This window comes from Westerdykella ornata, assembly GCF_010094085.1.
Source record: "Westerdykella ornata strain CBS 379.55 unplaced genomic scaffold EI97scaffold_32, whole genome shotgun sequence".
Classification (NCBI taxonomy): domain Eukaryota; kingdom Fungi; phylum Ascomycota; class Dothideomycetes; order Pleosporales; family Sporormiaceae; genus Westerdykella; species Westerdykella ornata.
Window position 1 is genome coordinate 29,670 of NW_022986882.1, and position 11,961 is coordinate 41,630.

The following is an 11,961-nucleotide window of genomic DNA, read 5'->3' on the forward strand; positions in this document are numbered from 1 at the left end:
ATCCGTCACCACACGGCAGGGGTCTCCCCTAGTGTCTTGGCGCTGGTGTTTCCACAGTCCGGAGCTTCCAAACACTTCTTACACATCAGATTACAATTCGCCCCACGACTCATACTTGCCTCTGATATTTCTCCTGTGCGACTTCCACACGCCACGTTTCTGCCCCGACTCATACTTCACATACGGGAAATATGGACCCCATACCAGGTATGTAAACATGCCGTCTTGCCCCTCCAAGCCCACCGGCCTGCTACAGCAGCTGTGGCGGTGACGGAGAGCTCTCATGGGCATTGGCCGCAGCGTCGCTCGTGAACACCAGCTAATCTCACGGTAGTTATCGTCAAACATCAAGGCAAAAAATATGAAGTGGAGGTAGATCCCACCTCCAACGGCGAAACGTTCAAGTTCCAGCTTTACTCGATTACCGGTGTCGAACCAGAACGCCAGAAGGTCCTGGTCAAGGGTGGACAACTCAAAGATGACGCCGATATGTCGAAACTAGGGCTCAAGCCAAACCAGGTCATTATGATGATGGGCACGCCATCTGGAGACAAGGCGAATGTGATCGAGAAGCCAAAGGAAGCGGTCAAGTTTCTGGAGGACATGACAGAAGCCGAAGCCGCAAAACAAGAGGGTGCCACACCTGCCGGGTTGACCAACCTTGGGAATACATGCTACATGAATGCCACTCTCCAGACTTTGCGGGCCATACCTGAATTGCAACAGGAACTGGCGCACTACAATGCTGGGTGAGTTCTTGCCACCGCTCCGATTCTGCTTCTAGGCTCCATGTCCCCTTTCTTTCTCTCGAGCCAAGAACCTGAGCTAATCATTCTGATAGATCTGGTCCCAGTTCAACAAGCCAGCTGAGCCAGCTCAGCCAATTCGGCCTGGGCGGCCTTAGCTCTTCTGCAGATTTGACCGCATCACTGCGGGATCTCTTCAAGCAGATGTCCGAAACCCAGCAAGGCTTTCCCCCGTTGATGTTTCTGAACGCATTACGAACGGCATTTCCCCAATTCGCACAAAAGGCCAAGGATGGACATGGCTATGCGCAGCAGGACGCAGAAGAAGCATGGTCTCAGATTGTATCTCAGCTCCGCCAGAAGCTGAAGATCCAGGACACGGGCTCCGGGTCCGAGGAGAACAAGGCCAAAGATCTCTCTTTCGTTGACAAGTACCTAGCTGGCAAGTTTGAGACAGTGATGGAGTGTGATGAGCCCGCCGCAAAGGAGGCCGGTGAAGAGCCTGTGCGTGGGGAAGACACGTTCTTCAAGCTCAACTGCCATATCAATGCGGAGATTAATCATCTGAGGGACGGACTTCTGGCAGGGCTGAAGGAGCAGATTGAGAAGCGATCAGAAGTGCTTGGCAGGGACGCAATCTACACGAAGACGTCGCGCATCTCGCGGTTGCCCAAATACCTCCCGGTACACTTCATGCGATTTGACTGGCGAAGGACGACCAACAAGAAGGCGAAGATTATGCGCAAGGTAACCTTCCCCCAAGAGCTGGATGCTGTCGAGTTCTGCACGGAGGACCTGAAGAAGCTACTTATCCCCGTGAGGGACAAGATCCGTGACATCCGGAAAGAGGAAGAGGATGTCGAGCGAGCGCGGAAGCGACAGAAGCGCATCCGAGCCGGTGAAGAGAATGACATTGGATCATCCAAGGAGCCCCTTCAGAAGAAGAAGGAGAAGGAGAAAGAGGCGGAAGAAAAGAAGGCTGCCGAGGACACTGACATGAAGGATGTAGAGTACAAGACGGAGGAGCAAATAGAGGCGGAGCGAGCTGCCTCAATACTCGCGGCGAAGAAGGAGCTACTCACCCTCGTTGATCCCAAGCTTGCGGCAGATGATGGTGCAAACCATACTGGACTCTATGAGTTGCGCGGAGTCATTACCCACCAAGGTGCTAGCGCCGACAGCGGCCATTACACCTCCTTCATCAAGAAGGAAGGGAGCAGAGACCCTGTCACTGGCAAGCGAAAAGCGGAGGACGGGAATTGGTGGTGGTTCAATGACGACAAGGTCAGCGAGGTTGAGCCTGAAAGAATCGAGACCCTCGCAGGTGGTGGTAAGTCCTAGCACGATCCACAGCTCATTCTCAGGGCCTGACACAAGACAGGACAAAGTCACTCCGCTCTCATCCTTCTCTATCGCGCGGTACCCCTGACATCCATCGACGAAGAAGACAACAAGGCCTAGCTGTAGGGGAAGCGGACACGCATCATCCTACTTTATACCATGTCCCCGGGTACTGTCACATGTTGTCGAATTGCGTGGAGCTAGAGGTGTCCGATAGTTGCATAAGAGGTTGGGATTTTGGCATGACTTGCATACGCAGTTAGTAATGGACGATACATGCACTGGTCAATAGACGGATAATATCTCCCTTAGGTTTGCATCTCCCCGTTCACATACTTGTAGTCAATCAGACGGTGCGTGACCCTCTCATACTGCAGCGAACTACCTAGGTAGGCTTCAGTGTCAAGTCAGGCCGTTGAGATCATAAGCTCTCAAAGATGGGTTATATGATATCCTCAGATCTCTCTGCCAGCAGCACTGGACACCTGGTCACGTCGCCGGTAGCGTGGCCTCGAGGCGTTTGCCAAGACATGTTCTGCTACTCTTCACCGCGCGTCGACGCTCGCGTCACAGACACCTCACTGTCATCTTATTCCTCATGTTCTTCTACGCTGTGTCTCTGTCGCGTATTTCTGTTGTGTAGTCTATTCCTTAGTATCTCCGTCTCGCCATGTTCTACAGCCACGAGGGTAAGCTCGATTCACCTACATCTACAGCGCAATGTGGCTGACCACTGCAGTCCTCACCTCGCGGAAATATGGCGTGGCTACTGTCTGGTAAGCCAACCGCATCTTATACAGCTCGATAGCAGGATCTAATCCACGTCTCAGGCTTGTTGCCACCCTCGGGTCCTCCTCGAAGCTCAAGAAGATCAAGCGCAAGGCGATCCGTGAGGTGGACGTACCGAAGGCATGCCGGACAATTCTAGATCCCGGAGCGCCAATGGCGCTGCGGCTTCAGGGCAGCTTGTTGTAAGTGTTGATATTTGGCGATAGTACGTCAGTGTTACCAGTGGTTGTGCTGACACCGGCAGGTATGGTGTTTCACGAGTATACCTAGAGCAGTGCAGCTATGTGTTGTCTGATGCGGAGAATGCGCACAATTCAATGCGCTTAATGATGAAGATTATGAAGAATGCGGCGATTGATCCTGAGGCTGGGAGGGCGAGGTATGTACGACATATTTCATACCGAACGACCGGTCCTCGGATCAGCTATTCCACATGTATCACGATTGGGAACGAAAAAGTAGTCAGATCAAATGGCCGTCTACTTATTCCTTCCCGTTATATGGCATGACCTCATCTTATTGACAGCATGTACTGACATCAATCAGACCCGAGCAGCTAATCCTTCCCGATGATCCCGCCTTTTTGCCAGATTTCACGCTTCCTCCCGCGGACCTCCTTGTGGAGCTGAACTTTCCGATACCTCCTCCAGTCCAACGTTTCGACGAGTCCCAGACGTATACCCCCGGCGGCTCTCAGAGCAGCCATCGGAGCCCGACAGCTCCTCTTGGAAATCTTCTCATTCCCAGTTCGTCTCCAGTGGCTGCAGGCGATTTTCAAATTGCGGGTGACTATGGTATCGGCAGTGTAGGAGAATCCGGCGGCCTGATGGGCGTGGAAGATGTGGCACAGCCCCTAGAGGAAGACTTCAGCTTCGATGCTGATGGCAACCTCATAGATTTCGCTGCCGGCGAGGGGGGTTTCAGCACACCGCTTAACCAAAGAGGATCAACGATGATGAGCGATGCTGGGGCGAGTGCGCGGGTGAGAGAAGAGCATTTGGAAGGACAACAAACTGCAGCCGAGGTGAGTTTGCCTACAACTCACTGCTATATCCGTATCTTCGGTCTCACCTTCTTGTCTTACTTGCTCCGCTTCCGCATATCCCCTACCATTGCTTCACTCTTACAACATCTATTAACCTCTACCAGAGAGTCGGCGACCAAATGGAGCTCGATTTCCCCAACATCGGCGAAGACTTCCCCATGGACGATGCCGCCGCCATCTCACCCGACCAACAACAGCAGAGCAGTTCCCGTGTCCAATCCGACGGGACTTTCCCGTCTTCTGCATCAGCCCCAATGCAACGCAGAACACGAAAACCCAAAGTCATCCCTGCGGACCGCACCATGGAACTTCGAAACAAGGACCTCGCAAACTGGAACAACAACTACCTCCACAACATGGCCGAAGCCACCCGTCTGAAGAATGCACATCGTGCTCCCGCCCAAGCGAAGAAGAACGCAGAGTACTTCGTCTGGGGCGCCGGCGTTGGAGGCATCGGACGTCGACCCGCAGGCGCCACTGCACCGAGCCCATTGGATATGTACTGCGGCGACAACCTCTTCGCACTGTTCACAGGCATCGATCGGCGTGCTCTGCGTGCGGGAAAGAAACATGACCGTGACAGCGGGATCGATGAAGCCATGGCCGAAGAAGGGCGGCGCGTTCGGCCTCGCCGGAGTGTTGAAGACAATCAGCAACAAGTGGGTCGTGGCCAGGAGGACGAGGGGATTATTCTTGCTGAGGACGACGAACTCGCCATCGCTGATAAGGACGACGTTGAACTCCCGCGCTCTGCGCCCTCCGCGCTCGATGACCAGCAAATCTTCTCCTCCATGCCTTGGAACATGAGCGCCTCCGTCCGCGGCTCTTCCGCCGTGCCTCACAGTGCCCGGGTCGGCTCCGTGGGCACGTCGACAGGTGTCCTGGGCTCCGCAAGACTGCGCGGTTCGAGGATGGTGTCGGCGTCTCCGCTGCAGAGGCGTGCCCTGATGCGCGGTTCTGCTGCCGACCTCGAAGCTCTAGGTCTGGGAGGTCTCGGTTCAGAGCTCGATGTCGAGGGATTCGGGCTACCGGAGCAGATGACTTCGGATGGGTTTGGCGAGATGTTGCTAGCATCGCCTGGGAAGGGAGATGGAGGAAGTCCGGAGCGAGTGAGGGTGCAGGAGGCACTGTCGGCTGAGGGGAGCAATTTTCTCGAGTTCATTAATGATGCTTTGTTCGAGAAGCAGCAACGTGTGAGAGAGATGCAGGGGACGGAGGACGAGACGGAACAGGCTGACGAGGTGCTATTTGAGGAAGTGCTACCGCCTGCAAAGAATAGCAGGGTGGTGGCTTGTCAGGGGTTGATGATGGTTCTGGCCCTTGGGTCGAAGGGGTTGCTGGAGGTCAGGCAGGACGAGCCTTTTGCGGAGATTGGGCTTAAGGTTACGGAGAAGGCGAAAGAGATGGGACTGGGTGTGGTGTTCCAGCCCGAAGGTGAGGGTGACGCAGGTGAGGGCGGCGCGGATGCGGGCGAAGATGCAGAAATGCTTAAGGAAGAAGGCCAGTTCGACGAGGAGCAAGTGGCTGCTGGTGCTGGTGACGCTGCTGGCGCACCGAAACATGATGTACACGGCTCGGACAACGATAGCGCCAGCGAAGACAATGGAGGCGAAAACGAAGTCATCGAAATCAGTGACGGCGGCGACGACGATGACGATGACGGCCATGGAAGCAACAACGGAAATGACAATGACAGTCTCTACGCGGATTAAGGTAATTGCCTCTACGATCATGCGTTTTCACGTATACGGGAACTCTACAGGGTTTCCTCTCACACAACAGCGGGAGTCGGGACAAAGGTGTACGTGGCGGCGCAATCTGTGTTTCATCTTCCAACGATACCCATGGGATGGCTCGCATATGGGCGGATACTTTCACGGGTTATGATTTTTCGGAGACCTTTGTCTTTTCCATTTTCTTTCCATATATAGTGCAGAGCGGGTCATATAGTTCACGGGTAAAGGAAACGGAATTTCGGGCATATGTAGCGATCTGTGATATTAAAGCACACGCGTACAATCGATAGCAAATCATCTAGGGATGCTTAGAACAAGCAACATGAATGGCACTAGATGTCCCTGAGCATAAAGCTAAAGTGAGCGTCTCTAACTTGACATGAATGAGTATTACATCCCATTTTCGGAGCATTGGAGCGCTTAGAAGCAGTATGTCGGTTTGATGACGGTTACCCAAAGGCCGTATAACGGTCGAAAAGCCAAAAAAGTAAAAAAGCAAAAAAGAAGTGATTCTGGAAAGCTGACAAACCCAGAATCGAACCTGAGGCTTCAAGTGTCGGATGACTCAGCATGCTGGCCCTTATAGATGCGCATTCTTGCGCACCGGGGCTACTCGTCACTTCTTCCAGGAACGTTTTTGAGTATTGTTGAGAAAAGTGTGGTTGTGGTGTTTATATAGTGCTTGTATTTGGTTGTTGTGGTCCTTTCGCTATGACGTGGATGGAGTAGGGCATTCGGCGGTGAAGCGCGTCTATCCGGGGCAGCCACACCACCTAAGAACATTGATAAGAGAGAACACATTTCCGCTACGATCCTAGCTACTCCTGTAACAGTGCGTTTATCTGATCCGTGGACTGGACAGTTTGCAGCTTGTCTCCTTGAGAGCTCCTTCCTATTTTACTTTGGCTGGCAGCAGGAACGAAGACAGCACTAGAACTAACTACTGGACGGCCTTTAGAGCATGTCACCTATACATCTATCACTAAAGGCCCTCGCAAATATGCGTCATGCGCCGACCCAGTTGGGCTGGAACAGAATGAGGTATTTTGCGAGAGTGATGTTTGGTTTGCGGTTTGCTACGCGGACGTCTTTCACTGGCATCGGAAGAGTTTTCTCCGCAGCAGCGACCATCAATCTCCTCCTTCCTAGATACCATCTCTACAACTTCCACCTACCTGCCAATGTCGTTTGTCAACCGATTGGCCAATACCAACTGATACGATGCTGCTCATCCGCACACCTTTTGGACTCCCCTTCACGACGCCGGAACGCAAACTCCTGACGCATCCGCCGCGTGCACTGAGATACAAGACCACAACAGCCGGCGGAATCCTCCTCTGGGCCGAACGTAATTTCATCCCTAGCCCCGCCTCCCTCAATCAACTCCGCAAGAACACGGGCAAGCCTCCTTTCCAAGACTGGAAGTTCCTGGGCCTACAGCGCGATATCAGATACACCTACTTCGACCTGAGCACACGAAAGCAGCTTCCGCTTACTAAGGCGGGAATTTACTTGCGCTTAGAGCCACCTTTCGACTTGCGAGTCAAAGTACGCCAGGACGGTGACGCTATCAATGGACGGTTTAGGAAATACGAAGGAAGGGTCGGGACACAGACTGTGATGACCCAGTGGATAGAGAAGCGCAAGAGAGGTTCAAGGCCAAATATCGCCCCGATAGCAGACTTCAAATTCGACAGAGAAGAATGGGCAGTAGGGAAGTTCAGAATCGTGCTGGACGAAGCGCAATTCCACCATCCGATATTCGGTCGCTCCGTTGACCATATCATAGGAAAGGTGGAATTGTGTCAGAAAGTCGAAGATGGGAAGGAGAAGGTGATTGGAAGGCATATGGACTCGAGGATCAAAGAATTCATGAAAAAGCATCGTTGGGCTTTCCCTTACACTGAGAATGTACCGCGGACGGCGGGATTTGCTAAAGATTGGGACCTGGGCAAGGAGCTGGAGTGGTTCAATTGGGAGAAGCGGTGGCAACGGAACCCAGAGACTCTCCTGAGCTTGAGGCCGTTGCAGATTCAGGGAAAATTGAGGGCCTTTCACCAGTGGAATGGCTGGAGTGATTGGACGGTCGAGTCAGACCAATGAATTCGACGTGTGGTTTCTGCAAGAGCACTATGTGAAAGATACCGTGATTAATCAGCCAGCGCACGGTCTCACTCCGCGCACGATTTTCCGGTAATCGAGCGATCAACTTTTGAAGCTCTGCAGCCTTATATATAATAGATTTTGATCAGAATTTTTGGTGTAGCAATCAGAAGGGTATAAAAATTTGACTGATACTGATAAACTACATGCAAAACCTCTGTGGGAGGTGGATTTGCCTACCAGATCGTGATCGCGTTAATGAGGGCTCCTTATCAACATCTGATGCTTGATCATCAACAACATCCTCTTGATCAATTGTTATAGACGCAATAACCTTCTGCTTGCCTTTCTTCACCTTTTTAATATCATTTTTAAGCTGTTCATCAACTTGCCGAGCGATTTTTGCCTCCTCACGTTGGGCCTTTTTCAACTGCTGCTCCTGTAGCCGAAGCTCCTTCGTAGCAGCCTTTGTACGCCATCTTTCCTCAAGCATACATGCCTTTTCAGCCTTCTTGGCCTCTCTTGCCTTGATCTTCTCATCTTTTTGAAGGCGTAGAGCCTCTTCCTCAGCCTCTTTCTTAGCTAGTTGGTCCCGTGCCTCCTGAACCTTATTCGGTGACCAAAAGACCGCTCCACTATTGTAGTCCTTAGGCATCTCAAGGAGAAGAGGCTTACCTCGCTGCCGACGCTTCTTCTCATTAACAAGGGCTCCTTTAAGGTGTGTAACCTCATGGTTGAGTAGTTGATTACGTACGGAAACCGTGTGGATCATGTCACGGAGCTGACGGGCCTCGGTACTATAGATATCGATTACTACCTTCCGTAGAAGCCGCTCTATCTTTCTCCAATCTGAAGTGCTGAGTACCGAGGTTCTACTATCGCTTGAAGAAGGCCGATCAGGCTCCTGGGTGTTGAATCGATTCAGTATCGCTTGAGGATCAAAAGGTGATAACCCGGTAGTTTTAAAGGCCTTTAGAATAGTCTCAGGTTTAAAAAAGGCATTCCAGGCCTTGCGGAACAGTGGATAGAAGTCTCTTTTTGTGATCCTTGATAGCCCTTGGCAATTGTATAGGAAGTCGGCCAGTTCCGAGGAGTACGTGGTTGATAGAGGCTTGAACAGGCAGACATCAAGCGGTTGCAGGGTATGAGTCGAATGCGGTGGATATATGGCTAGTAGGATCTTATTACGATCGCAATACGATATAAACTCCATCATAACGTGCGATCCATGTCCGTCCAGGAGAAGAAGATGCCATGACCGCCGGGCTTTTGACTTTGTTTCGCGATCAAACACGTTTTTAAGCCATGCGAGGCCGATCTGATTATTCGTCCATCCACTGGGTGATGACGAAAAGAAGGCTTTGTGCTCTGATGGGTCAAAATCCTGCAACCAAGTATCCTGTATTTGGCCAGAAGCTGCCTGGTAGATCAGTACAGGTGTAAGCGAAGTCCTGTCGGCACAAATACAAGCTATCGTCGTAATCCACTCGCGATTACCATCCTGGAGAAGTTGCTTGATAGCTCTGGTCTCGTATTGATGTCGGGAGAAGATCCTCTTCATTTTTGATAATATCCCAATTAGGAAGCCCTTCTCATCCATATTGTATGTATGTTCAGGTTGGATATTGTATTGCTCGAATTTTTTCTGTAGAAGCTCAAAATATAATGAGTATTTAAAGGGTGAATCGGCTCTGTGGCGGGAAGAGTCTATACCAGAGGTCCATTTTGATAAAAGTTCGATTGAGTGTCGGCTGATGAAGCGATCAACCCAGCATCTGCCTGGTTCTTTACCAGCAATTTCTGTCGCAAAATTTCGAATCATTTGCTTTGAAGGAGGTAGGCCTCTTACGCAGAGCCCCTCTATATATTTGACAAGTTCCTTCTCCTGCAATGTACTGAGTAGCTGTCGGTTTTTGACATCCTTAGCGCGAGAGCCCTGGATGCCTCGGTGTCGTTTTGAAAGGGTTGTATGATTAACGCCATACTACGCAGCAATCTGAGTATAATTTGGTTTTTCTCCAATATCCAGCGACTCTAATGCAGCAAGCGCAGCTTCAATATCTCCCATATTGATGGAGTTATGTGGTGTTGAAATTTCGATCAATTTACGCCGAAGTGTGCACGGGGTGAGACCGTGCGTTGGCTGATTAATCACGGTACAGAGAACCCCAGATTTCAGTTTGAATCAAGGGTTTGTCGATGTTCAGGCCATGCTGGGATGATAGAGAAGTACTGCAGGGTCGGTCTGAGCAACTTATTATAATATCTGCTGTTCAATGTGCCACATTGGGAAAAGCTCTCGGTAAAACGATCTCCCGAGACCGACATCATCCCTTTTAAATCTATTGTATGCGTTAATCCGAAACTTCTTGGCGCTTTGTTTCGCGTTTGCTCTCCTCTCTGTTTTTGTGCACCTACCTGCGCCGCAACAATAACGCAATAAGACAGGCTAAAACTTATAAAATATTGTCTTCTTATAAAACTAAACTTATATTATAAGTTTAAGCCTGTCTTATTGCGCTGTTGTTGTTGCAGCGCAGGTAGGTATAAAGTTACTCTTTCGCGAATCCTTGCGTTGCTACACGCCAAGAATTCTACTTCCGCGAAAGGCAAGATAGGACCAAGGGAAACACCTACCTGCGCTGCAACAACAACGTAATAAGGCAGGCTAAAACTAATAAAATATTGTCTTCTTATAGAATCAAGCCTATTCTATAAGTTTTAGCCTGTCTTATTACGTCGTTGTTGCGGCGCAGGTAGGTAGATAAAAACGCTCCAAGAGAATGAGGTGTACCAAGAGCGACACACAGTTGCCAAGACGTGTCGGATTAACGCATACAACAGATACTGTACGTGTTCGAAAGGACAACCTTCAACTCTTACTATTCTGGTGCAGTAATAGCGACAGTGATACTACCAGAATGGTTTATAAACTAAGCACTCTGACATGCGGGATATGTGAATTTCTGCTTACGTGCCCTGGCGCCTCAACTCCGTAACGGACAGGGATTTCCCAAAGGCTTACCCTATCTCCACCATTGGCCAGCACAAACACTCCTACAACAATCGCCTCCGCAGTGCGGACACTGTCATACGTGCTGTGGAACAGAGATCGGCCTGCAGTACTGAAGAAAATTTCCTCCCCTTCTGCTCTCTATTTACTTCAATCATTATCACTGGGCATTCCAATTTGATCACAAAGTCATTACATCATGCCTGCAAACCTAGTCTCACCGACTGTGCAAAGCACAGCGCTGAGCATATTTTCCAACCTACTGGCTCAGATAATATCATCTTACAAGAACGATGTCAGACCTTCGCCCCCTGAAATATCATGATGCGAGAGCAAAACTAACGAAAATGTTGTGCAGACACCCATCTCCTTCAACCTCGCCGCCGTCTTCAACTTCGCCGTATACACGATCATAAGCACGCCTCCCAACATCCTCTGGCAGAGCTTCCTCGAAGACGTCTTCCCCACCAATGTCCCCGCTGCGCATCCCACACCTGCCTCTAAACCCGCATCCGCAAATGGCAAGGAGAAACCCGCTTCACAGAAGACCGGAACACGAACGAGCAAGACGAATGTCATAATGAAGTTCCTCTTAGACATGACATTGGGCGCCGTACTCAACAACCTCATGTTCCTCGTCTTCATGGGCTATGCGAATGCGCCAGCCACGGCAACCTCGGCGCAAGCGTCGTGGGCCGCCGTGCAGCACGAAGTGAAGGAGAAATTCTGGGTGCTGATGAAGGACGGATTGAAACTCTGGCCATTTGTATCGCTGGTCAGTTTTCTGTTCGTGCCGGTGGAGAGGAGAGTGCTGTTGGGGAGTTTGGTGGGTGTGGGGTGGAATATCTATTTGAGTCTTTTGGCGGGGTAGTTTATTGGGATGCATCTGGACCCGGTGTGTAAGCTACGTATCTAAGCATTTTGCGTTTTCCAAGGTTGTTTCATCATGGAAAGTTTGGTTATGACCATGCCAACTGCATCCAGATTGTTGTACAGCGTTACTAGCAAGCAGAGACAGTTCATCAACCAATACATCATTCAACAACTCACGTACGATTCCCAATGACTTTCCACCCCACTGCGATTCAAGGTCGCAACTCCCCTTACACTTCATCAGCAGCCCTCTACACCGTATAGAACGCAACCCGTACTCCTGGTAGGCGCTTTGGGAAATGATGCACGTTGGAA

At 50.7% G+C, this 11,961-nt stretch overlaps 5 protein-coding genes across 5 annotated transcripts; 4 read left to right on the plus strand and 1 right to left on the minus strand.

Annotated features, from left to right (window-relative positions):
- The first annotated feature begins 86 nt into the window (after positions 1-86).
- Positions 87-2,598, plus strand: EI97DRAFT_425314 (cysteine proteinase). Its single transcript, XM_033797158.1, has 4 exons — positions 87-207; positions 335-749; positions 842-2,076; positions 2,128-2,598. Exons 1-4 carry the CDS (start codon positions 192-194, stop codon positions 2,205-2,207), a joined length of 1,746 nt encoding a protein of 581 aa, XP_033650423.1. The 5' UTR covers positions 87-191; the 3' UTR covers positions 2,208-2,598.
- On the plus strand, positions 2,592-5,938 carry EI97DRAFT_436495 (uncharacterized protein). The gene is made up of 6 exons (XM_033799123.1): positions 2,592-2,776; positions 2,827-2,863; positions 2,918-3,058; positions 3,121-3,255; positions 3,423-3,900; positions 4,026-5,938. The coding sequence occupies exons 1-6, from the start codon at positions 2,758-2,760 to the stop codon at positions 5,631-5,633; spliced, it is 2,418 nt and encodes an 805-aa protein (XP_033650424.1). The 5' UTR covers positions 2,592-2,757; the 3' UTR covers positions 5,634-5,938.
- An 864-nt stretch (positions 5,939-6,802) lies between these two features.
- On the plus strand, positions 6,803-7,760 carry EI97DRAFT_469994 (uncharacterized protein; the record flags this gene model as incomplete). Its single annotated transcript, XM_033801741.1, has 1 exon — positions 6,803-7,760. Exon 1 carries the CDS (start codon positions 6,879-6,881, stop codon positions 7,758-7,760), a length of 882 nt encoding a protein of 293 aa, XP_033650425.1. The 5' UTR covers positions 6,803-6,878.
- Positions 7,761-7,962: 202 nt separating this feature from the next.
- Positions 7,963-8,415, minus strand: EI97DRAFT_445346 (uncharacterized protein; the record flags this gene model as incomplete). The annotated part of the gene is made up of 1 exon (XM_033799964.1): positions 7,963-8,415. One exon carries the CDS (start codon positions 8,413-8,415, stop codon positions 7,963-7,965), a length of 453 nt encoding a protein of 150 aa, XP_033650426.1.
- A 2,377-nt stretch (positions 8,416-10,792) lies between these two features.
- On the plus strand, positions 10,793-11,816 carry EI97DRAFT_503851 (integral membrane protein-like protein). The gene is made up of 2 exons (XM_033802799.1): positions 10,793-11,068; positions 11,132-11,816. Exons 1-2 carry the CDS (start codon positions 10,973-10,975, stop codon positions 11,642-11,644), a joined length of 609 nt encoding a protein of 202 aa, XP_033650427.1. The 5' UTR covers positions 10,793-10,972; the 3' UTR covers positions 11,645-11,816.
- The last annotated feature ends 145 nt before the right edge of the window (positions 11,817-11,961 follow it).